Source organism: Dama dama, chromosome 5, assembly GCF_033118175.1.
Source record: "Dama dama isolate Ldn47 chromosome 5, ASM3311817v1, whole genome shotgun sequence".
Taxonomy (NCBI): Eukaryota; Metazoa; Chordata; class Mammalia; order Artiodactyla; family Cervidae; genus Dama; species Dama dama.
This window is the reverse complement of record NC_083685.1, coordinates 20234722-20261495: the sequence shown is the minus strand read 5'-3', so window position 1 is coordinate 20261495 and position 26774 is coordinate 20234722. Positions and strand designations below refer to the sequence as shown.

General features: G+C 58.8%; 1 protein-coding gene across 22 annotated transcripts in view; it reads left to right on the top strand.

Annotated features, from left to right (window-relative positions):
* Positions 1–26224, top strand: part of PITPNM2 (phosphatidylinositol transfer protein membrane associated 2) — a 157466-nt gene extending 131242 nt beyond the window's left edge. For 18 of the 22 annotated variants that reach the window (XM_061142021.1, XM_061142034.1, XM_061142029.1 and 15 more), the window contains 22 exons: positions 1779–2006; positions 4206–4514; positions 5461–5556; positions 8280–8384; positions 8557–8627; positions 11458–11705; positions 12330–12519; positions 12659–12778; positions 13343–13548; positions 15157–15335; positions 16832–17002; positions 17574–17723; positions 18788–18952; positions 19587–19718; positions 20587–20735; positions 21060–21176; positions 21518–21634; positions 21764–21912; positions 22005–22154; positions 22545–22728; positions 22816–22944; positions 23190–26224. In XM_061142021.1, the coding sequence (XP_060998004.1) occupies positions 1779–2006; positions 4206–4514; positions 5461–5556; positions 8280–8384; positions 8557–8627; positions 11458–11705; positions 12330–12519; positions 12659–12778; positions 13343–13548; positions 15157–15335; positions 16832–17002; positions 17574–17723; positions 18788–18952; positions 19587–19718; positions 20587–20735; positions 21060–21176; positions 21518–21634; positions 21764–21912; positions 22005–22154; positions 22545–22728; positions 22816–22944; positions 23190–23516 (3692 nt within the window). In that variant the 3' untranslated portion in view covers positions 23517–26224. Of the gene's footprint in view, positions 1–1778; positions 2007–4205; positions 4515–5460; positions 5557–8279; positions 8385–8556; positions 8628–8897; positions 9053–11457; positions 11706–12329; positions 12520–12658; positions 12779–13342; positions 13549–15156; positions 15336–16831; positions 17003–17573; positions 17724–18787; positions 18953–19586; positions 19719–20586; positions 20736–21059; positions 21177–21517; positions 21635–21763; positions 21913–22004; positions 22155–22544; positions 22729–22815; positions 22945–23189 lie in introns of those variants that run through there. The other 4 variants (XM_061142037.1, XM_061142036.1, XM_061142038.1 and 1 more) reach the window with 4 other exon arrangements.
* The last annotated feature ends 550 nt before the right edge of the window (positions 26225–26774 follow it).

The window sequence follows — 26774 nt, the reverse complement described above, 5'->3', positions numbered from 1 at the left end:
TCCAGGGGAGTTCCCTGAGCTTCCTGTGGCTGCTGGCAGACTTTGGTGTTCTTTGGCCTGTAGACACTCCACCCCAATCTCTGCCTTCATCTTTACATGGTGTTCTGTCCGTGTTCATGTCTATATTCACATTTCTCCTTTTTTTTTTTTTAATTGAAGTATACTTGATTTAAAATATTGTGTTAGTTTCAGGTTTTTTTTTTTTTTTAATTGAGCCAAATTTCTCCTTTGTTGCAATGTGGGAGACCCAGGTTCAATCCCTGGATCAGGAAGATCTGTTGGAAAAGGGAATGGCTACCCACTCCTTTTTTGGAGTGTTTTTGCCTGGAGAATCCATGGACAGAGGAGCCTGGTGGACTATAGTCCATGGGGTCACAAAGCGTCCAACCAGGACTGAGGAACTAAAACTTTTACTACTTTCTCCTTTGTATAACCATGCTGGTTAGATTATGTGGGTGCCCTCCTTTTGATGACTTCTTTCAAGACCCTGTCTCCAAATAAGGTCACATTCTGAGGCCGACGTATGCGTTTGCCAGGGGACGCATTCTACCCATAACAGGAAGGAAGGGCCCAGGCCATCTGACAGCTCTTGTCTGGCCAGCTGCAGGCTCCCCCCGGAGGCCTCCCGTCATGGTTCACGTCCCAGCCCTCCCCTTGGTGGCCATTGCCTGCCCCAGCGGGCCGGGCATGTGGTCTACTCCGGGAAGGATGTAAATCCCCCCTCCACACTCTGCTGCCCTCGGGCTGCCCTGACCCCTTGCCTGTTCCAGTGGGGCTGCTGTCTTCCCCTGTAAACCACAGCCCAGACCCGGTGCCAGGAAGATGAGACAGCCAGGGCCCAGGCCCAGTGGAGCCCCACCACGTGCCCTTGTCCCCACACCTCTGAAAGAAGGCTTTCTGAGCTACAAGCCCCGTCCTAAGTTTCTCCTCACCAAGTGTGCACACAGCCCCGTCTGACACATGCATACCACGGGAGCCAGCCCAGCGAGATGGTTTTGACTTGGAGGAGGAGACATGTGACAAGAGGTCATCCTTCCCAGAGTCACTATCACCCCCCTTCCCCGAATCATGTCCTACCAGCCCCCAGTCCTGTTTCCCCAGTGCCCAGCACATCCTGGACCTGCTCATGCCCGACGCCTCCCTCTGGGCCCTTCAAACGTCGTTTCTGGACTCCTCCCTGCTGGTCTGTCTGGGAGGGGCTTCTGAGCAGACCAGCCACCTTCAAACCCATCTGTAGCACCACTTCCCTTCTGGGTGCCTGGCGAGAGATGGCTGATGAGTCCAACTGCATCCCCATCACCTCTCACCACGCAGACACCCTGGCGGTTCCCCAAACTGCCCCACTTCTGGGTCAAGTGTCACACTCTGGGACGTTCTCCGCCTCACAGTTCTTCTGCTCCTGTGGCTGAAATGCCAGCTTTTCCTCTTCTACTCACCCCCGCCCCTTCCCACATCCTCGCATGGAACTTCATCTCCCCCCATGCTCCTCCAGCTCATCACCTGATTTATGCGCTTTGGCAAGTATGCACAAAGCAGGGGTTTTGCTGAAATGATTTGAAAAGGCAACAAGGAAAGACGCAAGTCCTGAGGTTGGGGGAGCTCAGGGATCAGAGTGGCCCAGAGCAGCATCTCCACTCCCATGTGGGGCCCTGGGACACATCCAAGCCTGGGGTCCTGCCGAGATTCAGGGATGGCAGGGACATGGGGGAGGAGACTGGAGAGGGAGGGGTGGGGTGAAGGTGGGGGCTGAAGTGGTCACTCATGGTGTCTCCTCATAGATTTCATTGACATTGTCAAGGACCCCGTGCCCCCCAACGAGTATAAGACGGAAGAGGACCCCAAGCTGTTCCACTCGACCAAGACCCAGCGGGGGCCCCTGTCGGAGAACTGGATCGAGGAGTACAAGCAGCAGGTGTTCCCCATCATGTGCGCCTACAAGCTCTGCAAGGTGGAGTTCCGATACTGGGGCATGCAGTCCAAGATCGAGCGGTTCATCCACGACACGGGTGAGGGCGCCCGCCTCTCCCTCTGTGTCCCTCCATCTGCCTGCCGCCCCTAACCCGCCCCCCGCGTCTGCCTGAGACTCCAAGTTTCTGTCACTCTGGACAGGTGACCCCAGGGCCCATGTGCAGCGTCCCACCTGGTTTACCTTGACCACACAAACACTTGTCGAGCACCTACTGAAGACAGGCAGTGTGTGTCCTGCCCCAGACACTCTGGACTAGCTGGAGTTTCTAACATGTGGAGCCCACCCCCTGGCGCCAGACCCCAGGCCCTGCACCACTGCTGCCTCCTGCTTTGGGCTGGAAGTCCCAGGGGACAGCGGCTTGGCCATCCTCCGGTCCTCACACCCATGCTGGCCTGGATGTGACCCCAGATCTTCTGGTCCATCTGTTCTTGTCCAGACCTAACGTGTCATCAGACGGTCTGTCCACCATGAGTGCTGGCTGGCCCTGAGGGTGGTGTGCCTGAGGCCATAGCCCGGGGCTTGGGAGTACCCTCCCAGGAACAGAGGGTGAGAGGGAGTTCCTTCTAGGCAGACCTTTGGGATCAAGGGATTTAGAAAGGACAGCAGGGAAGACAGAGCGGCCTGAGCGAGTCCAGGAGTGGGGAATCAGGAGCAAGGGTCGCTGGAGACCAGCCTGGGTACAAGCAAGGGCTGGGCTACCTGGGAAGCCTCTCAGTTTTCTGTAGGAAATCAGCCGGAGGATCCAGGGATGACCCTCCTGGGTCTGCCCCACCCCCTGGGAGAAACTCAAATGCCCGTTCTGGAATGTTCAGAGCAGCAGGTTTGTAAAAGCAAAACGGACAAACAGTGAAAGTGAGCCAAAGGCCCATTGGCAGGAGAAGGAATAAATAGAATGTGGTATTTCAAACAAATAAAAGCCAACCATACAGCAACAAACCGGAAACTCACCCAGAAAAGCAAGTGGCAGAAAAATACATGCAGCGTGACACATACATGTAAATGTCAACAACATGTAGACCAACCCAACATATTGTATAGAAAAACATGGAAAGAAGAGCAAATGATAAACACAGAACTCAGGATGGACCCTTACGGGGCAGGGGGCGGGAGGGTGATGATGGGGTCTGCGTTACTGGTCACTTCTGCAACCTGGAGCCGAGGTGATTTATTTCCTCTTAATGTTTTTCTAAGCAGCTTATTGAGGCCTAATTTTGCATTTGTTGTAAGAGAAGTTTGAGTTCCGTAAGTTTGACTGTATTTGCAGAGTAGTGCACATAGTTCTAGAACATTCCACTCCCCCAGAGTCTTTCCCAATCACCCCCACTCTCGTCCTCACCCAAGGCAGCCCCCATCTGCTCCCTGTGCTCATGGTTCTTCTGTTCTTTATACCTTTAAAGTATCTTATTTTCTGTCTTCTATGTATAAGATATTCCTGTATATCTTTATCCTGTTTTATTTTATATTTGTTTATGTGGCTTTGCTGGGTTGTAGTTGCAGCACATGGAAACTTCAGTATTCCTTGTGGCACATGGGATCATTTAGTCACAGCATTCAATCTCTCAGTTTCAGTATGTGAGATCTAGTTCCCTAATCAGGGATTGAACCTGGACCCCTTGCATTGGGAGCTCAGTTTTAGCCACTGGGCCACCAGGGAAATCTCTATCATGTTTTATATGTGCATATATTTATTTTAAAAAGAAAGGACCGGGATTTCCTTGGTGGCCCATTGATTAACACTCTGTGCTTCCAATACAGGGGATGGGGGTTCGATCCCTGGTCGGGGAACTAAGATCCCACTTGCCACATGATATGACCAAAAGTTTTTTTAATTAAAAAAAAAAATTAAAAATGAACTTCAAAAAAAGAAAGGACCAACCTGCTTCAAACTTCAGCTTGATTTTTCTGTGGGGAATTTAAGAGAGGAATTTAAAAATTTCCTAGACCAGATAGGAAACACTCAGGGAGTCCTCCTCCAGCTCCCCTTGAGGGAGGAGACTCCCCCCCTGCCCTAGTTACAGAGCCACTATGAGCTTGGGAGGCTGTCTGTAAGCTGGATCCCTCATTTGCACATGGGGAAATGAACCTGGGGGTTGGAGAGAGAGTGGTTTGCTGGAGGCCAAGCAGTGGGTGTACAGCAGAGCCTGACCTGCAGCCTAGGGCGCTTCCCAGCTGAGGGGTCCCTGGGGGGCCCTGACACAGGCCTCTCTCTTTGTCTTCCCTGCATCCCCTCCCCTAGGCCTGCGGAAGGTGATGGTGAGGGCCCACCGGCAGGCCTGGTGCTGGCAGGACGAATGGTACGGGCTGAACATGGACAACATCCGGGAGCTGGAAAAGGAGGCACAGCTCATGCTGTCCCGCAAAATGGCCCAGTTCAACGAGGAGGACAAAGGGGCCGCGGAGCTGGCCAAGGATGAGGCTGCCCAGGACCAGGCCTCCGGGGAGCCCTCCCAGCCCAGCAGCAGCAGTGGGGAGCCCGTGGCGGGCAGGGGTCTGAAGAAGCAGTGGTCCACATCCTCCAAGTCATCTCGGTCATCCAAGCGGGGAGGTGAGCACCCTGTGACCACACTGGGGGGGACCCCTGCCCTCTACTCGTCCACACCAGTGACCACCCCTCAGGGCAGCCCATCCCAGGGTTGCTGCGAGGCGTTCTAACACTGAAGGTGGTCTCCTGCTTTCAGATCCAAGGGCCACACTTATAGGGAGAACCAGTCACCTCTTTGTAGCCTCTGCTGCAGATGAAGCCCAGGGCGACCCCCAACCCTGGCAGTTTCCCCTAGACTCACCCATACAACCCTGGGCAGACAGGCAGGCTGGCTACACGGGAACCCCGCTCCCAGCCCCTCCTGGGACCCGCCGGCTGCAGCTCTGAGGTGCCAGGCTTCCAAGGCACAGAGGAGGGGCCTGGGTGGGGCTACACCCAGCATACCCAGGAGGGACTTCTGCCAAAGGACCTTGAAAGCCTTCAGATACTGAGAAAATCCTTTCTCAGAAACTGATGTGAAAGTGCAGTGGCTAGTGGGACAACTCAGGGTATTTTGTGTAAAATACCAGAAGTCCCCCTCTATGCCTGCAAATCCAGCTTTTCCCACACCAGGCTTGTCTGTCCTGTGCTGAAGGGATCCAGGGAAACACTTGAACCACACATTTAATCTCACTCTCCACCAGTGCCCAGCCTCCCTGCCTATCGGCCCCGCCATGGCAGTTTAAGGGTCCCGCTCTTGGGCCAACCAGGTCAGGGGCACATGAGTAGACCCCAGCCCGGCTGACTGCACATCCTGGCCTCACACCTGATACCCTCCCCACTCCATGTCCACACAGGACAAGACTGCGTTGTGCCGGGTGGGCTGGGAGGTGAGCCAGGGCCACCCTGCCCTCTCTCCATCCCCTCTGAGCCCTCCTGGCCCCGCTTGAGCATCATCGCACCTGCCTGCTTCTGCCTGCTTATCCCAGTGCAGCCGGGTGCTCAGTCGGTCTGCGGTTTTGCCTTCCAGCGAGTCCTTCCCGCCACAGCATCTCGGAGTGGAGGATGCAGAGTATCGCCCGGGACTCAGACGAGAGCTCGGATGATGAGTTCTTCGATGCTCATGGTATGCGGGCACCTGGAGCACACAGGCCTTCCTAGGAGAGGAAAGGGTGGGATCTGAAAGGGTTGGTGGGGATGCAAGTCATGCTGGGAATTACCCATGGAAAGTTCTGGGTGAACAGCAGGGCGTCGGGGGCGGGGGCAGGATGAGATGAGGTCACCGGGACTCTGGGCTCTCATACTCACCCTAACCCTGATATCAGGATGTGCCCGGGATCTGGCAGGTAGGGACTGTTCTTTCAAACCCCCCAAAATGAATTTACAGTCAGGGACATTTTTTCCATTGTTGCTGTTCAGTCTGTCAGTGGTGTTTGACTCTGCCGCCCGAGGGACTGCAGCACCCCAGGCTTCCCAGTCCTTTACCATCTCCCAGAGTTTGCTCAGACTTGTGTCCATTGAGTTGGTGATGCCATCCAACCATCTCATCCTCTTTTGAATTTAATTCCCTAGGGGAATTCCCTGGCAGTCCAGTGGTTAGGACTTCGTGCTTTCATCGCTGAGGGTGTGGGTTCAATCCCTGGTCAGGGAACTAAGATCCTGCAAGCTGTGTGGCACAACCAAAAACAACAACAACAAAAATTCCCTCAGAAGCTTTACAAAAGCATAACTTCTGGTTTTCTAATTTTTTGTAATTACTGTCTTTTCATGATTAAATTAACACACATGTAATTCAGAAACTTTAGAAAATTCGAACAAGCAAAAACTATGTAAAGTGCCCATTTTCCCACGAATCTCAGAATAAGCACAGCAAGAAAAGAGCTGGATGAATCACCCACTTGTGCTGGGAAGATGCACGGCCTAAACATCCTTCCTTCACACCTTGGTGGTTCCTCTCAAGGAAGTAAGAGGGGCTGGCAGGCAGGTTCAGGGAGATGGGCTTGCGGTTCACAAGGAAGGACACGGGCTCAGAGAGGGACAGGGACTTGCCCACGGGCCCGCAGCAGGGCGGAGGCAGGTCTGGCCTGGGCAGGGCGGGGGGGACGGTACAGGAGGCAGGCCTCTCCACTGGGGCCTCCCGAGAGTAGGGAGTGGGTATGGGGCATCCCACACTCCCACCCTCCCCTCCAGCCAGGCCCAAAGGCTAAGCCCTCCCTGGCTCTGTGTCCCTAACATGAGGGAAAGACACAGGAAGAGTTTTAGAAAAAGCTGGAAAAGAGGAAAGACAGCGGATCAGGAGATGTTACTGCTGGAGCGTCCTGAGGAAACCGTCCCAGTGACCCAGGGAGGAGGGACCAGCACATACATACCAGGGTCCATACAACCGCTTCCTGCCCAGGGGTCACGCGGATAAGTTCTCAGGAAAGCAGACACAAGACTCATGAGTGGAATTGTTCACAGCAGCACTTCTCACTAAGCTGTTATTTTGTGGACATTGAAAACAGTTAGGAACATTATGGAGAAACAAACTGAAGTCCATCCATATGATGGACTATGACTCAGGCATGAAAAGGGATGAAGCACTGACACGTGGTTGAATCTTAAAAACACCATGTGGGGACTTCCCTGATAGCCCAGAGGCTAAGACTTCGAGCTCCCAATGCAGAAGGCCCAGATTTGATCCCTGGTCATGGAACTAGATCCCACATGCTGCAACTAAGAGTTCGCATGCTGCCACTAAAGATCCCATGGGCAGCAACTAAGATCCGGAACAGCCAAATAAATAAATACTAAAAAAAAAACCACACCATATTGGAGAAGACTCTTGAGAGTTCCTTGGACAGCAAGGAGATCCAACCAGTCCATCCTAAAGGAGATCAATTCTGAGTATTCATTGGAAGGATTGATGCTGACTGAAACTCCAATACTTTGGCCACTGATGCGAAGAACTGACTCATTTGAAAAGACCTTGATGCTGGGAAAGATTGAAGGCAGGAGGAGAAGGGGACGACAGAGGATGAGATGGTTGGATAGCATCACCGACTCAATGGACATGAGTTTGAGTAAGCTCCAGGAGTTGGTGATGGACAGGAAAGCCTGGCATGTTGCAGTCCATGGGGTCGCAAAGAGTCGGACACGACTGAGCGACTGAACTGAACTGAGCTGAAAAAACAAAAACAAAAACCCCAGCATGTGAAGTGGAAGAAGCCAGACCCAAAAGACCACATACTGTACGTACCATGTGTGGAAACTGTCCAGAACAGGCAAATCCATAAGGACAGAAAGTCCACCGGCGGTTGCCAGGGGCTGGGAGAGGGAGGCTGGGGCACGCCTGCTGATGGGGACAGGTCTCCGTGTGGGGAGATGGAGGAGTTCTGGGGCCAGATAGAGCTAGTGGTTGCACAGCATTCTGAATGGACTAAGTGCTACTTGAAAATGGTTAAAATAGTGAGTTTTATGTTCAGTGAATGTTACCACAATTTAAAAAAAAAAATCAAGCAGACTGCAATGAGAAGCCAGTGCACTGCAACTAGAGTTAGCCCCTGCTCTCCACGACTAGAGAAAGTCCACATGTAGCACCGAAGACCCAGCACAGCCAAAAATAATAATAGTAATAAACCAAAAACATCAGGCAGAAGTCCTGTGAGAAGGTGGCCATGTGTCCATCCTGTTAAGGAAGCGAGACCACAGAACCGAGTGCAGAGGGGCACACAGGCCAGAGAAGCATGGGAGCCCCCAGACCGGCCACTCTTAGGCCCTCCACCACTGGAAGCCAGGCCTCCCAGTGACCGACCCCCCAAGGTCCCCGCCCTTGATCGAGGTGCTGAAGCCCCTCTCTTTCCTCCCCAGAGGACCTGTCTGACTCAGAGGAAATGTTCCCCAAGGACATCACCAAGTGGAACTCCAACGATCTCATGGACAAAATCGAAAGCCCTGAGCCAGAGGACTCACAGGGTAATCAGCTGGGGGTGGCAGGGCCTAGGGAGGGCGGCTAAGCGGGCCAAGCCCCTCATCCCCGAGAAGGAGCACCCAGCCACCCAGGAGGGCTGGGGGGGCCCTGCAGGTCATGGTCACGACCTCTGTCTGGTGTTGCCTGCTCACAGCACCCACTGCATCTGTGTTGCAGATGGTCTGTACCGCCAGAGCGCCCCTGAGTTCAGGGTGGCCTCCAGCGTGGAACAGCTGAACATCATCGAGGTGAGTGCCGAGGTGGCAGAGGGCCAAGGCCACAGGAGGCAGGGGATAGGGCGCCAAGGACGGGTCCCCAGGGGGCAACGGAGGCAGAACTTGGCACCCACAGCCTCACGTCCACACTGGCCTGGGCACCACTGGAGAGAGGCCTGGGACCCACCCCCTCTGAGGTCCCTGACAACCAGTAGGGTCTGCTCCAGTAGGACAGCTCCCCCAAGGAAGTCCTTGCCCCTGCTCCAACCCTGGAGAGTAAAATGAGAAACTTGTAAATTCCAGATCAAAAATAAGATCTTCAGCTTGTGCTCAACCTGTCTGAAGTCCCTGAAGAAAAAAAGATGGAAGGGGAGGAAACGAAAGTCACCTGAGCAGAAGTGACGTGGCGGGCTGTGGCCGCCCTGCTCTTAGTATGCAATAAAGCTGTCTCGGTAGAGCGCCTGTGTCCACTTTGGGGGTTCTTTGCATGGAGCTCACGCCCCTTCTGCTCCTCCAGCTGTGGGCGGTCAGAGCTGTTTGCGTTGGGGCAGGAGCCCGGGCGGAGCGTGGTCACCGCGCTGCTCTGGCCTCTAGCTGCCCAAGGTGGAGATGATACCCCTGGGGACTCAGGACGCCTGGGGAGTTTGGACTAGGGGTTGGTGGGGGGGGGTGGGGTGGGGTGGCATCCGCACTGCCCTCTCCTCTCGGGGTTCTCTTTGAGGTCTAAGGTTGAAGCAGGCTTTTCTAGAAGGGTAACTGGGACGAGGGGAGTTGATTTCCAGTTGCCAGTTAATGGCGATGAAGCATAGTGAGCCCCCTCCTCCCCTTCGGTGCACACAGCTCTGACAGCCGTCCCCCGCCCCCACCCGGGAGGGGCAGAAGGGGCCTCGGGCTCTGGATCTGCCTGTGGATGCGCATTTGGGCCCAGCACCGGTTCTGGAGTACCGCCATCCTGAGTCAGATCCCTTTGCTTGCAACAGCCCCCAAACCGGAGCTCCTCTCCCAACCTCAGGGAAGGAGGACGGCTTTACGGAGTCACTGATGGGGCCCCCCTGGCTCCCCAGAGCTGGTTCCTGGGCCCTGCCTTCCGAGGGCTCTGTTCCCACTAGGGTTTGAGTCTCAGGCAGGGCGTGCCCTGGTAGAAAGCAGTTTGCACAGGAGGAAAGCTGTGTCTCGGGCTGGCCTCCCAAGTCCCTGCCAGAGTCCCAGCCTCCAGTGCTGGGTCCTGGCAGCCAGACCCAGGCAGGCTCCCCCCACTGCCCAGTTCTGCCCATCCCAGGTGACTAGGGGCGTATCTGGGTGACCAGGAGGTTGCTTAAATACATTCATTCCACGAGCCCCTCGCCTGACCGTATTGATTAATCCTTGAGACCATCGGGCAGCCAATGACCCCACCATGCCTCAGGCCATGAGTTCATTCCCTCCCAGGCCCGCCAGCCGTGTGCAGCCCTTGGAAGAGACGGGAGTCGGACCCAAGCTCTGCTGGGCGTGCATTCCTGCCCAGGCCCCAAGGCCCTTGACTGGCCGATGACCAGCCCCCTCCTGGGGATTGACGCAACCCAGTCTTATTTCCACTCTGGGCCCAGGACTGCCCACCCATCAGCCTTCCTCTCACCCAAAGCCCTCCGCTGCTCAAAGGCTCCCAGTCTAGCCCGATCTGTTCCTGGTCGCTGGGCTGTGCCCCGCGCTGCCCACCCCTCTCCTGGGCTCTGCATTGACACTTGGGTCCACTCCTGCCAGCTGATGGCCCAGTTCAGGGCCAGCTGACCCCCACGGGCCCTCCAGATGGCTTCAGCCCCTTGTTCTGTCTTGCTAGTTCCTTAGGGAGAGGCCCCTGTCTTCAGCTCCCTTCCCAAACCCCCATACTCGCTGACATCATATGGGCCTGGCAAGTACTCAGCAGTGGCTCCTCTTGGGCCCTGGCCTCCTGCAGTCACACACCAGGAGCTGGGGGCGGGGAGAGGCCCCTGAGACTGGGATTACAGCCTGGAGTAGGAGAAGAGCACTGAACTGGTGGTGGGAGCTCTGGGTTCCAGTCCAGCTTGGGACTGATATGCTGTGTGACCTTGGATAAGTCCCTTGGCCTCTCTGGGCCACCTCGTCTCTAAATGGAACAGTTGGATATATGCAAGTCTCACTTGGACCTCACAAGCAGGTCTGAGCAGCCAGAGGTGGGGGCATGACCCCTCACAAATAGTGGGGGAGGGTTTCAGATAGAGATACCTGCATTGCCCTCTCTGTTCTAAGGTACTGGGGCTCTACCTCTGCTGGGACATCTCTGCTCTTGAGGACCTTGGTCTTAGAGTCTGGGAATGGCAGGGCATGGAGGCCATAGTCCAGGGACAGCACATGTAGATAGAGTGAGAGCTCAGTGCTGTGGGCCGAGCAGCCAGCCTGAGTCCCTGACCCCAGCCCCTCTTGGTGAGCCCTTAACAGTCCAATGCCTGGACAGACACATGAGGGCAGGTTGACCCCAAAGGCCCACCCTGGGCCAAGTCTCTGCCTCCTCCCCAAGGCCAGAAGGCCCAGAAAGCCCTGTCTGGGCCCCCTTGATGGGAAGTGGAGTTTGTGCTTTGGAAGGAATAGACCCCTCTCTCCATGTCCTCTGTGCTCTGGTCAGGTCCGTGGCCAGGAGGTGGGCTGCAGGCAGAGAGGACGGACAGGGAGGAGCAGCTGGGCGCCCCCAGGGGAAGGGCTTAAGGCATCGGGCACCAGGCTCCGGTGCAGAGGAACTGAGATCAGGGTTCTCAGAGGGTGTGATTGGGCCTCAACAGGCCTCTCCCCAACGTGACAGAAGCCTCAGCCTGGGCACAGAGCTGAGTCCCCAGGGAGTTGACCCCCACCAACACCCCCACCCACACAGGACGAGGTCAGCCCTCCGCTGGCCGCACCACCCTCCAAAATCCACGTGTTGCTGCTGCTGCTGCATGGAGGCACCATCCTGGACACGGGCGCCGGGGACCCCAGCTCCAAGCAGGGAGACGCCAACACCATCGCCACCGTGTTCGACACCGTCATGCGCGTGCACTACCCCAGCGCCCTGGGCCACCTCGCCATCCGCCTGGTGCCCTGCCCGCCCATCTGCTCCGATGCCTTCGCCCTCGTCTCCGAGTGAGTGTGTAGGCTCTGCTCCTCCCCTGGCCCCGAGGGTCAGAGACCTCCCCACATAATATTGGGACCATGGTCCCGTCATCCAAACCAGCGTCTAACTTGTTCTGCTGGGAGGCAGCAAAACCCATGCAGATGGCTGAATTTAGAGTGTGTTAGTCATTCAGTCGTGTCCAACTCTTTTCGACCCCAGGGACTGTAGCCCGCCAAGCTCCTTGTCCATGGAATTCTCCAGGCAAGAATACTGGAGTGGGTAGCTGTTCCCTTCTCCAGGGGAATCTTCCCAATCCAGGGATTGAACTCAGGTCTCCTGCATTGCAGGCGGATTTTTTACCATATGAGCCACCGGGGAGGATACAGGGAGGGTAGAGTTTGGGGCCCAAAGCTGAGCCTCAGTCTCCACATCTGTGATATGAGAATGCTTCTCTGCCTCTGAGATACTGGCCTTAGTCCCCAGCCCTGTTCCCCACGCCTGGCCTGGAAGCGTCCCCACGTGGTTTGCTGAGTCAGGGCTAAGGCTCTCAGGGTGTCAGGCAGCTCCAGCTCTGATGCTCGGGTCAGGGGAGAGGGGCCCCCTGGGCTGAGCTGAGGCCACCTGCTCTCTCCTGACGGGTTCCCTTCCCCCAGCCTCAGCCCCTACAGCCATGATGAAGGCTGTCTATCCAGCAGCCAGGACCACATCCCCTTGGCTGCCCTGCCCCTGCTGGCAACCTCCTCGCCCCAGTACCAGGAGGCCGTTGCCACAGTGATTCAGCGGGCCAACCTCGCCTACGGGGACTTCATCAAGTCCCAGGAGGGCGTGACCTTCAACGGGCAGGTGAGTTGTGGGGTGGGGGAAGGGGAGACAGAAACCTCTGCCGGGTGGACTGGCCTGGTCCTCCGGCCCAGGGCTCTCCCCAGCCAGCACCCCAGCAAGCGGGGCAGATGCTCAGGGCCCTCGACCTCTCCCCACCCAGGTCTGCCTGATCGGAGACTGCGTCGGGGGCATCCTGGCATTCGATGCCTTATGCTGCAGCAACCAGCCAGTGTCTGAGAGTCAGAGCAGCAGCCGCCGGGGCAGTGTGGCCAGTGTGCAGGTACGCGCTTCCTCCAGACCCCAGAGCAGGGGACCTTCAGGATGGAGACTGTGTCACCCTCTGGCTCCAAACATCCCAGAGGCCTGCAGTAAAAAGGAAGGGCCGGGGTTGCCAACGCAGGTGCCCAGAGGTGGGGGACAGATGAATGGCACAAGTGAACAGCTGCAGCGAGGCCAGGCAGGAGCGCAAGCGGCTTCAGCAGGCAGTGAAGCCAGGTCTGCACCGTGGAGAGCAGATCCGTCACCGTGGAGGCCTGGATCCTCTGAGCCTCCCGGCAGGAGAGAGGACCCAAGGTCCCTCCGCCGCAGAGTAGCAAGCAGCCTGGTGGGCTGGGCGAGGCGGCAGGATCAGTGGGAAGTCAGCCAGGCCCAGATGGGCGGGCTGGGCCAGGAGTGAAGGCGGGGGCCACCACAGGGCACACAGGGACTGGGCCTTTCCCTTCCCGGTTTGGGTGAGAAGCTGCCGCAGGCCTGGGGTCAGGAGGGGAGACTCGGCTCCCACGACACTGAAGAGGGGGCCAGGTCAGTGACCACCGGGTCGTGAACCTGCGTGGGGCCATTCCAGGACGCTGACCTGCTGTCCCCGGGCTCAACGGTCAACACGGCACATGGCAGCAACCTGGAGAGCAGCCGGCACCTGAGCCGCAGCAACATCGACATCCCCCGGAGCAACGGCACTGAAGACCCCAAACGGCAGCTACCCCGCAAGAGGAGTGACTCGTCCACCTATGAGCTGGACACCATCCAGCAGCACCAGGCCTTCCTGTCCAGGTGGGTGGGGAGGCCCCCGCTGGGTGAGGATGGGGACTCTAAGGTGGTGCTGATGGTCCATGTGAGAGTCCTGAAGGCCCCCGACCTCGGTCCTGGGATCCCCAGGCCACGCCCACGGTTCTTCAGCCAAGAGAAGGTGTGGGGTGCAACTGTGGGCTTTTTTTTTTTTTTTTATGGTCATGCCGTGCTATGCTATGCTTAGTCGCTCAGTCATGTCGGACTCTTTGCAACCCATGGACTGTAGCCCGCCAGGGTCCTCTGGCCATGGGATTCTCCAGGCAAGAATACTAGAGTGGGTAGCCATGCCCTCCTCCAGGGGATCTTCCCAACACAGGGATCAAACCTAGGTCTCCCGCATTGCAGGCGGATTCTTTACCATCTGGGCCACGAGGGAAGCCCAAGAATACTAGAGTGGGTAGCCCATCCCTTTTCCAGGGGATCTTCCCCACCCAGAAATCGAACCAGGGTCTCCTGCATTGCAGGCGGATTCTTTACCAGCTGAGCTACCAGCGAAGTCACACACATATATATATATATATATTTTTTTTTAATTGGGATACAGTTGCTTTACAATGTTGTGTTTCTGATACACGGCCAAGTGAATCAGCTATACGTATACATATATCCCCTCTTTTTTGGATTTCCGTCCCATTTAGTCACCACAGAGCACTGAGTAGAGTTCCCTGTACCATCCAGCAGGTTTTCATTAGTTATCCATTTTATGAAAAAAAGTAAGTGAAAGTGTTAGTCACCCAGTCATGTACGACTCTTTTTGACCCCATGGACTGTAGCCCACAAAGCTCCTCTGTCCATGGAATTCTCCAGACAAGAATACTGGAGTGGGTTGCCTTTCCCTCCTCCAGGGGATCTTTCCGACCCAGGGATCCAACCTGGGTCGCCCACATTGCAGGCAGATTCTTTACCGTCTGAGCCACCAGGGAAGCCCTATGCATAGTTTTGATAGTGTACATCTGTTTTATCAGATAGTTTTGATCTGTTTTATGCATAGTATTGATAGTGTATATATGTCAATCCCAATCTCTCTATTCATTCCACCTCCTCTTTCCCACCTTGGTGTCTATACGTTTGTTCTCTACGTCTGTGTGTCTATTTCTGCTTTGCAAGCAAGTTCATCTGTACCATTTTTCTAGATTCAACATATATGCCTTGATACATGATATTTGTTTCTCTGACCTACATCACTCTGTATGATAGTCTCTGGGTCCATCCATGTCTCTTCAAATGACCCAAGCAACTGTGATCTCGTACACGACTAGGGCCCTCTTGAGTTAGAGGGAACAGACCGACTGAGGCAGGGGAAGAAGCCAGGATTGGCAGAGTCAGCCAGCAGACTGACCGGGGACAGCACGGTCCCAGCCAGGGCTGTCCCAAAGGCAGTGGGCTCCCTGGAGAGGTCGGGCCCTGCTGTCCCCAGAGGTGTCCCAGCAGGTGCTGGACAGCTGCACTCGCAGGACTGCACAAGGCCCAAGCTTTGCTGGGGCCCGATGACTCCCGAGGAGCCTCTTTCAGGAAGCCGAGGGCGGGCCGGCCCGGAGGAGGGCCGTGGTGTGATCTTGCTCATCTCCCCACCCCACCCCGTACCTGCAGCCTCCACGCCAGTGTGCTGAGGAACGAACCCAGCTCCCGCCGCTCGAGCAGCTCCACCATGCTGGATGGCGCAGGGGCTGTGGGCAAGTTCGACTTCGAGGTCGCTGACCTCTTCCTCTTCGGGTGCCCCCTGGGGCTGGTCCTTGCCTTGAGGAAGACGGTCATCCCGTCCCTGGATGGTGAGAGTCCCTGCAGGGGAGGGGAGGGGTCCATGAGCTGAGCAGAGGATCTCAGTGAACCCCTGTCACAAGGCCAGGGCCACATCCCAGGCCCCTTCCTGCATCAGCCTCCTTTCTGCAACCCCTGCCTCACCAAGGGCCCATGGCTCTCCTTTGTTCCAGCCTCAACCCAGCTCAGTCTCCAACCCCATTTCCCAACACACTGTTTCATTTCATCTCCAAGGCACCTCTGGGAGCTGAGGTCCAGAGATGGAAGGAGCTGCCCCAGAATCAGATGAGGACAGACCCAGTCTCCCATAAGGAAGCCTGGCACCCCTGAAGGCTCCCTGATGCGGTGGCCTCCCAGCCCCAGAGGGACCGCAGCCATGCTGCTCCAGGTTCCTCCTCAAGACAACACAGAGAGGGAGGTAGAAAAGTGTCGGCTAAGAAGCCGTCAGAGCAGCGGTCCCTGCCCAGTGCCCCCAGGATCAACCAGTGTGGGCTCCCTCCCATCCTACAAGAGCTGCGCAGGGTCCCCAGGGGGAAACTGAGGCTCAGAGAGGTTGTAGACACCTGCCCAAGGGCAAGACACTGTGCACCCACATGAGTGCACAGATTCAGGAGACATAGATGGCAGGGCAATGTCATCTGTAATCATGGAAAACCTGAAACAACCTAAATGGGACGCAGGCTGTGGTTAAATCAACTTTGGCACAGCCATACAAAGGAATGCCCCAGTGCAATTCAAAAGAAAGGGGCTCAGTGAAAATAGTCATATGAAAGACTCCCAACATTTTGTGTGTTAAATGAAAAAAAAAAAAGGTCAAGTACAAAAAAGGTAGATTATATTCCTATTTGGGGTTTTTTTTTTGGGGGGGGGGTTGTGTTGGGTCTTCATTGCTGCACACGCTTTTGTTGCAGAGCATGGGCTCTAGGTGCTCCGGTTTCAGTAGTTGCAGCCCTTGGGCTAAGTAGTTGGGAATCACAGGTTTAGTTGCTCAGTGGCATGTGGGATCTTCCCACACGAGGGCTCAAAAACCCTGTGTCCCCTGCACCGGCAGGCAGATTCTTAACCACTAGACCACCAGGGCATCTTCCCAACAACTGCAAAATGTTTGGAAGCGCACAGCCTGGAAACATTTTCAGAGTGGATGGGCAGGCTCTAGCCTGCTCGGCCGCACATGCTCGGGGCTCCCCAGGGTTTGCAGGTAGGGCTCTAACCTTAGCGTTCTGAGGTGGAGAGCAGCTTTCCGTTATATGTCTTATATCGTATATATCCCTGTACTACCAAAAAAAAAATTTTTTTTTACCACTATCATAATTTTCTCAATTAAAAAAAATTTGGTTAATAAAGGGACAGTGGCCCAAACAGAACCCCAAATCTATGGAGACACACTTTTGGGTTTCTCTTTTAAAACCCCAATCCCATCCCACCCCACCGGACCTTAGCCGGCCCTAGGCCCCGCCTCCTTAGGGCGGAGCTAACTCCAGCCTCGGCGACTCCGCCCCGCCCTCAGTTTTCCAGCTGCGGCCCGCCTGCCAACAAGTCTACAACCTCTTCCACCCCGCTGACCCGTCGGCCTCGCGCCTGGAGCCGCTGCTGGAGCGGCGATTCCACGCCCTGCCGCCTTTCAGCATCCCCCGCTACCAGCGCTACCCGCTGGGGGACGGCTGCTCCACGCTGCTGGGTGAGAGAACCTTCGCCCCCTTTCTACCGGCCCCGGCCCTGGGGGAGGGTGGGAGTTGGCCCGGCTCCTTGGGTGCTCCGGATCCGGGGGGCGGCCCTGCCGTGCGGGAAGGGGCGGCCTGCCCTGAACCCTTTAGAAGCTGGACACCTGGTGTAGGCGCAGGTGCCTCATCCCAGGGATGAAGGAGTAAGACACCTTCACAGGCCTCCCCCTTCCCACCTCTCCACACACAGCACAGAGCCAGGGACCCCGCTTCCCTTCCCGCTGCCCCACCAAGGCAGGGCTGAGGACCCAAGGGACCCTGGCTGAGTCTGGGCCTGTGTTCCGCCCTGTGAAGGACCTCCATAGCAGGCGATTGGCCCGGAGCTTCCTGGTCACTTGGCCTGGAGACAGGGCGTGTGAACAAGGGCTGCCCGTGGTCCCTTTCGTCCCTCCCCGGGAATGCCCGTCCCTCCTGCCCCCTGTGTGTCCCAGTCCTGTCCTGTCTTGGTCCTTGAGGAGCCCTGTATCCGTCGGAGCGTCCACACGAGTGTCTGTTCTTGTCCTCTGTTCTCTCCCCGTCTGCCTCCAGTCGAAACCGTGCAGAGAAACCCCGAGCTGGTCTTGGAGGGCGGCCCCCTGGCCCCTCTCCCTCCCGGGGACGGCTTCCTGGAAACCAGTATCCCTGTGCCCGCGCTCACCTCACAAGACGGGCCCCGCCCGAGCCCGGGCTGCGCTGAGTGTGTGTAACCCCCCTGCTCGTGGTGGCGTCTGCTTCGCTGGCTGACCGCTGGTCCTCAGGGACCCCCCCACCCACTCCTCGGCCACCCGGAGTTTGGGGGACTGTGGCGAGGAGCAGAGACCGGGCAGGACATGTCCCTGGGATCGGTCTTGGCACTGGGCAGAGCGGGGAGGGGACTCGAAGCAAAGAAGGAGCCCAGAGAGGAGAGCAGCTGTCCTGGTGTCACCCAGCACAGGTGTCAGCCCAAAGGCTCTGTTCCCCACTTGTGAGGCTACCAGCCAGGGGTTGGGGTGAGGCCTCGGGCCCTCTGGGACCCACCTGCCCCCCATGAGAAGCCTTTGGTCCCGGCATGGGGTTGGATTCTCAATGCCCCACTCCCTCCCTCCCTGAGAAGGTCCAGGCACCTCCTTCTCCTGTCTAGAGGTGGGTCCTCTGGCCCGCCCTCAGCCCGGGCCCAGGTGAGCCTGACTGGAGCCCTCAGCCCTCTTCCTTTTCCCCCAGATGCCCATCCGGGGCTGGCTCGTGTGGCCCATGTGTGAGGGGCATGCAGGATTCTGTCTCATTTGCTCAGTCCTCCACCTAGGACATGCCTGGGAAGCTGTCCCAGGCCTCTGTCGCTAGCACCCCCAAACCCAGCTGCCGTGGGCTGTGGGTCGGGCCAGACGGGGCCCCAGAGGCCAAGAAGACTAGACTAGACCAAGAGACTGGAAGGGTGGCCGGGGTGGGGCGTGAGCCTGGCCGCCTTGCCTCCCTGCCCACTGTGTCTGTATTGGTCCATTTGTCCAGCCCTGCCCCAGCCCTCCCTTCTCTCTGCCTCAGCTCTGAGCCCTGCCCTCTCGACCCTGAGCAGCAGGCCCTGGCACGCATGGGCCCGTCCTGTCTGCCAGTTGTGCTCAGATGTCCCCGACTCCTCTGCAGCTGAGGGGTGTTGGCCTTGCCTGGCACAGCTGCCGCTCTGGCCCACCCAGCCCTGGCACACGCTGGGCACCCCTGCTCGGGGGTCCCAGGGGCCAGGCTGGGCAAGGCCTCCTTACCCCTGGTCTCTGGTCCCTGTCCACCTGCAGCAGAGGCACTTCAGGCCCACAACACGGTCTTCCAAGAGCACGCGGCCCCCTCCTCACCCGGCTCAGCCCCCAGCACCCGAGGTTTCCGCCGGGCCAGCGAGATCAGCATCGCCAGCCAGGTGTCAGGCATGGCCGAGAGCTACACGGCATCCGGCATCGCCCAGAGTGAGTGCAGCAGCGCCCGTCAGAGCCAGGGGGCTCTGTCCTGTCGCGGCCATTGTCAACCAGGGCCATTATGCCCCCCAGAGGACAGTTGGAGACTACTGGGGTGGGTGCCACTGGCATCTGGTGGGTAGAGACCTGCTAAACACCTTATGATGCTCAGGATGGCCCCACAGTGAAGAGTGATCCAGTCCTAGTGTCCATCGAGAACTCTGGAAGGAAGGAGCGTTTGAAAGGGGTGGCCCTGGGATGGGAGGCCAAGTCCAGCTGGTAGGAGATCATGGTGCTGTCTCAACTGCAGGGGATGGGTCTGTGAGGAGGGGTCCCAGCCCCAGTGTGGCAGATGTTCCTTGATGGAGAAAGCTGGGAGCCATTTCTGGAGAAGCTGGAGGGGTGGCCCAGGGGAGCCAGGGAAGCAAGGTCTCCTGTGCGCGGCCCCCCTCTTGCCACCCCAGGGGGTGGATCACCCCGGCCTCCTTGGCTCCTTCTATCTTCTTAGCAGCTGGAAGCAGAGTCTGGACCATCTCCTCTCTTGCTGGCTCCCCAGCCGCCTGTCAGAGCAGAGGGTCTAGGCTAAGGCTAGCTGGCGTGGTGGCCCCTGCATGGCTGAGCCCCTCCCGTTGTTCTTGCTCCTCAGAGGCCCCAGCTCTGCTCAGCCACACCCCCAGCGTCAGGCGCCTGTCCCTGCTTGCCCTCCCCCACCCAGCCCCTTCCACCCTGGGCAAGCGGGAGAGCGCCCCTCGCCTCCCTGACTTGGACATCAGTGAAGGTACCGGGCATCACGGGCCTCCATGCGCACACATGCTCCTCCTCTTAATTGGGCTCACACTCTCATTTCCAGACACATCTCACCCCCGGGGCCCCGCTGACACCTAACCAGGGAGCTGGAGCTTGGGCTGGGAGCACCCTGACTTCCAGGCAGGAGGCAGGAGCTGCTGGAGTTAGCTGGGGGCTGGGGGGGGGGGGCGGGGAGGGGGCTGGACGGAGGCCGGGTGAGGACCGGGGTCACCTATCAGACAGGCTGCAGGCAGAGAGCTCTGACCCTGAACCAGTGCGCCTCTGGCCTCCAGCCACTGGGGAGGCTCTTTGCCAACCTGGGGTGGCCCCCCAGCTCCCCCTTGGGAGAGATTCACTCGCACACACCCTCACTTCACACTCTGCCTGCCAGGGACTGAGGGCATCAGGCCTCTGCCTTGGAGCCCAGGAACTGAGACTCCCGCTCTGGGAAGCCTTTCACAGCCTTGAGGCCTGGGACGGGGGAGGCATTCAAGGGGTCCAGAGGAAGCCCGGAGAGGGCAGTGATGAAGCCCAGGGCGGGGGTCCACAAGGGGTTGACCAGGGCCAGGGAGTCCTGCCTCCACACTGGGCTCTTCCCCTCCCCCTCTAACTCCACACCTGCCTGCCAAGCCACAGCCCCCACTCCCCCTCCCCGGGGCGCTTGGACCGCTTGCTACTGTCCCGGGCTCCTGTGCCTTATCCTCCACTCCCCTGTCACCAAGCCTGGGAGAAGGAGACTCGCTTTGGTGGTGGTCCTGCTCCCTGGTCAGAGGAGGGTTTCGTCTTTGGGCAGAGCCAGGCCTGAGGGGCCAGGTGACCCTCGGGGGCCCAGCCCAGCCATGGTCCCCTCCTCTTGGCAGTTGCTGCGAAGTGGTGGGGCCAGAAGCGGATCGACTATGCCCTGTACTGCCCCGATGCCCTGACGGCCTTCCCCACCGTGGCCCTGCCCCACCTCTTCCACGCCAGCTACTGGGAGTCGACGGATGTGGTCTCCTTCCTGCTGAGACAGGTACCCGAGTCACCCTACAAGGAACACCAACACCTCTCAGGTCCCTGAGTGACCCAGCTGCTGACTCGGCCTCATTTCATAAATGAGGACGGTGGGGGACTCCACATTTCTGGTCCCAGCAGAGGAAGCCGTGGAGATGGGGTACACCTTCACGGGACAGATGTGAGTTCTGGGGAGGGGGGGGCAGAGGGTGGACTGTAGTGGGGTTTGTCCCCCCAAACCCTCACAGGGTTAGTTGGGCCCCTAGGGCCACTGGCCTCTCGCTGCGGAACAGGAAGCCCCAGGCTTGAGTCTGCCCCATGACCCCCCTCTTCCCCCTCGCAGGTCATGAGGCATGACAACTCCAGCATCTTGGAGCTGGACGGCAAGGAGGTCTCGGTGTTCACCCCCTCGAAGCCGAGAGAGAAGTGGCAGCGCAAGAGGACCCATGTGAAGCTTCGGGTGAGGGGTCCTCTGGGTGCCCCGGCCCCAGGGCTATTGTCCTATTGAATCCTCCTGAGAAAACCCCATTTTACAGATGAGGAAACTGAGTCACAGAGATGTGTGCTGTCTTACTTAATCCTCACAGTCTGAGGTTAGAGCTGTTCCCCCATTTACAGACAGGGACCCACACCAAGGCCACGTAGGTCAGTGGCCGAGCTGGACTTGAACCCTGGGCCATCTGACTTTGTGCCCATGCTCAACCCCCAGGCCCCTGGGAAGCTTGAGCTGAGCCCGGGAGACCCCAGCCACCCTTCCATCCCCCACCCTGACCCAACCTTGCTCCTGCATGCCCCCCCCAGAATGTGACAGCCAACCACCGGATCAATGATGCGGTCGCCAACGAGGATGGCCCGCAGGTCCTGACGGGCCGGTTCATGTACGGGCCCCTGGACATGGTCACCCTGACCGGGGAGAAGGTAAAGACTTGGGGAGCCTGCGGGAGCCCCCCACCCCACCCTGCCTCCCTCTGGCTGAGGGGTGGAGAGTGGGGGGTGGGGAGGTCAGGGGCATGGCCACCCATGATCGACCAGCCTGCCTGGATCCAGGTGGACGTGCACATCATGATGCAGCCGCCCTCGGGTGAGTGGCTGTACCTGGACACGCTGGTGACCAACAGCAGTGGGCGCGTCTCCTACACCATCCCCGAGACCCATCGCCTAGGTGTGGGTGTTTACCCCATCAAGATGGTGGTCAGGTAGGAGCTGGGAGGAACGAGTGGGTGGGCCAACCTGGTCTGGGGCTGGAGGAAGGGGCCCTGGTGGGTTCTGACGAGCCACCCCCTCCCAGGGGAGACCACACGTTTGCTGACAGCTACATCACCGTGCTGCCCAAGGGCACGGAGTTCGTGGTTTTCAGCATCGACGGCTCCTTCGCTGCCAGCGTGTCCATCATGGGCAGCGACCCCAAAGTGCGGGCCGGGGCCGTGGACGTGGTGCGGTGAGTGCCCCCAAGGGCAGCGGGTGGGCTCGAAGGCAGGTAGCTGGGGGCTGGGCAGAGAGGGGATGGTCTTGGGTGCCAGAGCTGGGACAGAGGGCAGGGACCCTGTGGCTTGGAGGGGCCAGCAGCACCACTTCCCAGCTGGGATCTCTTGCTGTGGATGCCTCAGTTCCCTCACCTGGGAAGTGGGGCTTTTTCTAACAAGACCAGTTATATCTGCTGCAGAGGGTGGGCGTGGGGATTGTAAGAGCCGGGCAGTGAGCACCATGCTGGGGCTGTTACTGTTGAAGCCTGTGCCCACTAGTGGGGCTGGCTGGGCAAGGAGACCAGGCAGTCCCAGAGAGAGGACAGTGCGGCCGTGGGACACCCAGGCCTGCCCCTCGCCCCCAGGCACTGGCAGGACCTGGGCTACCTCATCATCTACGTGACTGGCCGGCCTGACATGCAGAAGCAGCGGGTGGTGGCGTGGTTGGCTCAGCACAACTTCCCCCACGGCGTGGTGTCCTTCTGTGACGGCCTGGTGCACGACCCGCTGCGGCACAAGGCCAACTTTCTGAAGCTGCTCATCTCCGAGGTGGGTCCCCGGGTGGAAGGGAGCGGGGTGGGGGTGGGGGTGGGGGCGGAAGGGCTGAGCCTGCGCCCACACCGGTCTCGCCCACAGCTGCATCTGCGCGTGCACGCGGCCTACGGCTCCACCAAGGACGTGGCGGTCTACAGCTCCATCAGCCTGTCCCCCATGCAGATATACATCGTGGGCCGGCCGACCAAGAAGCTGCAGCAGCAGTGCCAGGTGAGCGGCGTTCAGGTGGGCGGGGCAGGCGGGCAGCTCCACCCCCCCGACTGCCGCACCGCCCTGGGAGCCCCGCCCCCCGACTGCTGGGCCACCCCCGGAGCCCCGCCCCCCGACGGCCGCACCGCCCTGGGCGCCCCGCCCCCTGAATTGCCGCACCGCCCTGGGAGCCCCGCCCCCGACTGCTGGGCCACCCCGGACCCCCGCCCCCTGACAGCCGTGCTCCCCGCTGCCCTCACCCGCAGTTCATCACCGACGGCTACGCGGCCCACCTGGCCCAGCTCAAGTACAACCACCGGGCGCGGCCGGCCCGCAACGCGGCCACCCGCATGGCGCTGCGCAAGGGCAGCTTCGGCCTGCCAGGCCAAGGCGACTTCCTGCGCTCCCGGAACCATCTGCTCCGCACCATCTCGGCCCAGCCCAGCGGCCCCGGCCCCCGGCCGCACGAGCGGACGCAGAGCCCGGCGGACAGCGAGCAGCGGGGACAGCGCAGCATGAGCGTGGCGGCCGGCTGCTGGGGCCGCACCTTGGCCAGCCGGCCAGAGCCCGGCGCAGCCGCGGGCCCCAAGTAGGGCACCGGGAGTGAGGCGCTGTGGTCTCCATGGTGCTAGGCCAGGGCGGCCCGCCCTGCCAGGAGGCCTGGTCTGGGCACGTACTGTCGGCTGGGGCAAAGCGCGTCCCAGGGCCCGGCAGAGGACACAGGCTGTGCCAGACACAGCCCTCCCAGCCCAGCCTCACACTGTAGGGCCTGCGGGGTTCCAGCTGGTCGTGGAAGTTGGCAGGACAACCATCCCTGGGAAGGCCTAGGGACCAGGACCCCCAGCGTGGACTGGCCAGAAGGCGCTCCTGGACGCTTGCCCTGCATTGACCCCCACCCCACCCCCGCATTCTGATGCCAGGCCTGGGCCCCTCCCATCCACTTGCTCGCCCTGACCCCCAGGTCCCTTCCCACTCAGTAGCAGCTGCGACGGGGGACAGCCTGCTTCTTGTTGACTCGAGTTATCAACTGTTTGACCTCACTGGTTTTGCACTGATTTTTGAGAGTGGAGATTCATCACCATCTCCTATGGCTACAGACTCATGGACATGCATGAAAATTCAACGTTTGCCCATCCAAGACCTGCCGCCACACAGAAGGCTCCAGCGCGGAGAATCCTTGTACAAATAGGAGAGAAAGGCCATATCATAATTTCTGCCGCTCTGCCTGGCCCATGAACCCATGGCAGCCCCAGACCCCAGCCTCTACCACCTGCCCCATTTGGAGCCCAGTTCAGCCGCGGGCCTGGCGCCATCTCTGCCCTGGGCACAGCTCAGGCTCCCAGGTCAGTTGGTGAAGCCAAGTGGCTCCTGAGAAGCCTCGCTTGGGGCTGCGGGGCCTGGACAGGCCTGGCCTTCTCTTCTCCTCCTCGCCTGCCATCAGCCAAGGCTCCACGCCTTGGCCCTCCCTCCGCGTTTCTACACCTTTCTACTTCTCCAATCTGATTTCTATGAGGTTTTTTTAATCGAGCAATCCTTGGCTGCTTCCTTTTCTTAACTCTTTCTGTACCAAACGCAGCCCCTCCACATGAAAACACCCAGCACTGTGACGGAGTCCAGCCTGGTTCTGGGTCCCAGGGCCCTGTCCGCTGCCCAGGCAGCGGGGTGTGGCCTCTCTGCCTCACCTGAGCCCCGTTAATTCCACAGAATTTCTACTCCAGGGTGAGTGGGGCACACCCTTAGTTTTTTTTTTTTAATGCCAATTCCTTTTCGATGCCGAATCTAAGAAGCCACAACTCGCTTAGTTAGCTTAAGGGCAGGCAGCCATGATTACATTTCCCACCTGGTAAGGACCACGCTGTCCTGTGCGCTGGGTCTGAGCATCAGCCCTCCCTCCCCAGAACTGACCGCGATCTCAGCTGTGGCCTCAGGTCCAGGCGGCCCCTCTGCTGCTCCTCCACCCCCTTCACGACAGGGGAGCCTGCCAGGCCTCAGCCAGCCGTCCAACATCCAGGCCCCTTCTGTGAGAAGCGGCTGCCAACCTGGATATGGCCTCGGGGCCTCGCGGGCTGGGACGGTGAGGCACGCAGATGTTAACATTTTCCCGTGTGTAGATATGTACAGCCAAAGGGTCATGTAAATGTTCTGCAAAAGTGGGTCTGTACAGAGTGAAAGCTATTTATTTTGTGCAGAGAAAAATGTCTGGAGGGATGGGACCTTCCGGACTTATTCATATTTAAGATGTAGCTTTTTGTTGTTTCCGGCATTATGTATAAAGCGACGATTATTTTATGGACCAAGTTTTAATGTAAATGTTGCAGTGAAAGTGCAATATCTAACCCCCTGCTCCCAGCGGGAATCGCTCGGCCCGACAATCACAGCCCCGGCCAGGGGCCCCGTGGCCAGTGCCTCCTCCTGTCGGTCCCACCTCGCCCCATCTCGCCTGTCGCCTCGGTGAGCAGCCATCCGGATGGAGGAGCACCTGCAAGAGTCTAGGAGCACCTGCAAGAGTCTCGGCCTGCCTGCAATAAAGGCCTGGAGGCCGCTAGCCCCAGGAGGCTGGGTGGGCAGTGAGCTCGGCCTCTCCCAGCGGGCCGCTGCCCCACGGCTCCGAGCTCCCCGCCTGCCTACCCAGCCGCCAGCCATGCCAAGGACAACAGCAATAGTCCGGGCCTCTCCCAGCGGCCCTCAGCCATAGATGGTGAGGTGGGCAGCCCACCCTCCCCGTGGACGTCTCTCTTCTATATCCAGGTCGGCTTCCTGCCTCCCTTCAGATTCCTCTTGGCACATTATCCTCTTAAGGAAGCACCAGTTTTTCAGAAACTAAGAGAGGGAGGACAAGAGTCCTTTAAAAATACCAAAAATGTTTACAGCATTGGGTGCTGAGCTGCAGGGCTCAGGCCCGACCAGTCATAACCAAAGGGTGAGGCAGGCCTTGCTGACTGCCACCCCACCCCAGGCCTGTTAGAGTAGAAGCCTTAGTCCCAGCCCCCCCGCCCCCAGGACTGAGCCTCAGCCCACCACTCCCAGACCCCACCACCTGCCTTCTCCTTGATTTCTAAAGAGGGATTCAGCAGAGACCCCATGCCCCCTTCCCAGCTCTGTCTGAACTGCCTGCCTGCCCGCCTGCCACGTCGCAGTCTTCACGTCTCAACCCGTCTGTCTGTCTTGTCTGTCTGGGCCGCCTGTGAGCGGTGTCCTGATGTACCCCCGCCCGCCCTGCTGTCCCTGCTCCATCGGGCCCGAGTGTGCTCTGTGTACTGTGTGTCATCTGTTACACCGATTAAAGAAGCAGGAAGGCTTCCTTCTGCGTCTCAGTACTGCGCCGGCCACCAGAGCACGGGGGTGGGGGCGGGGTGGGGGTGCGGCCTGCCCTTGGGGGTAAAGGCAGTCCTTCCCAGCACACAATGCCAGCTGCGTTCACAATAATACCAACACACCCTGTGGGCCTTATCTCTGCTGGGCTTCCTTCTGGCCCCTTCCTGGCTATGAACTCAGTCTGTCCTCACAGTAATCCAGTGATGGAGGGGGTGCTGTCAGCCTCTGCCTCACAGAGGACACAGCCTGTGAGCTGGGCCAGGACTCCTCCCAGGCCAGTAGGACTCTCTTATCTGCAGAGTTAACAGCAAGGGCAGCAGCTTCCCTCCAGGCCTGAGGAAATCAGCCTAACAGCCGAGGGTTTGGGATTCAGCTGGGGTGGGGTGGGGCTCTGGTCCAGGCGGGCTGACCTGAGGGTGAGGACCACAAGAGTGGCTGGGGTGTGCCCCCTGCCCCCCCAAGCTCTCAGAGTCCTTATTTTTGCCCTGAAGTCGGGTTGCATCATTCCCTCCCCCTCAGCACAAAAAGCAACAACA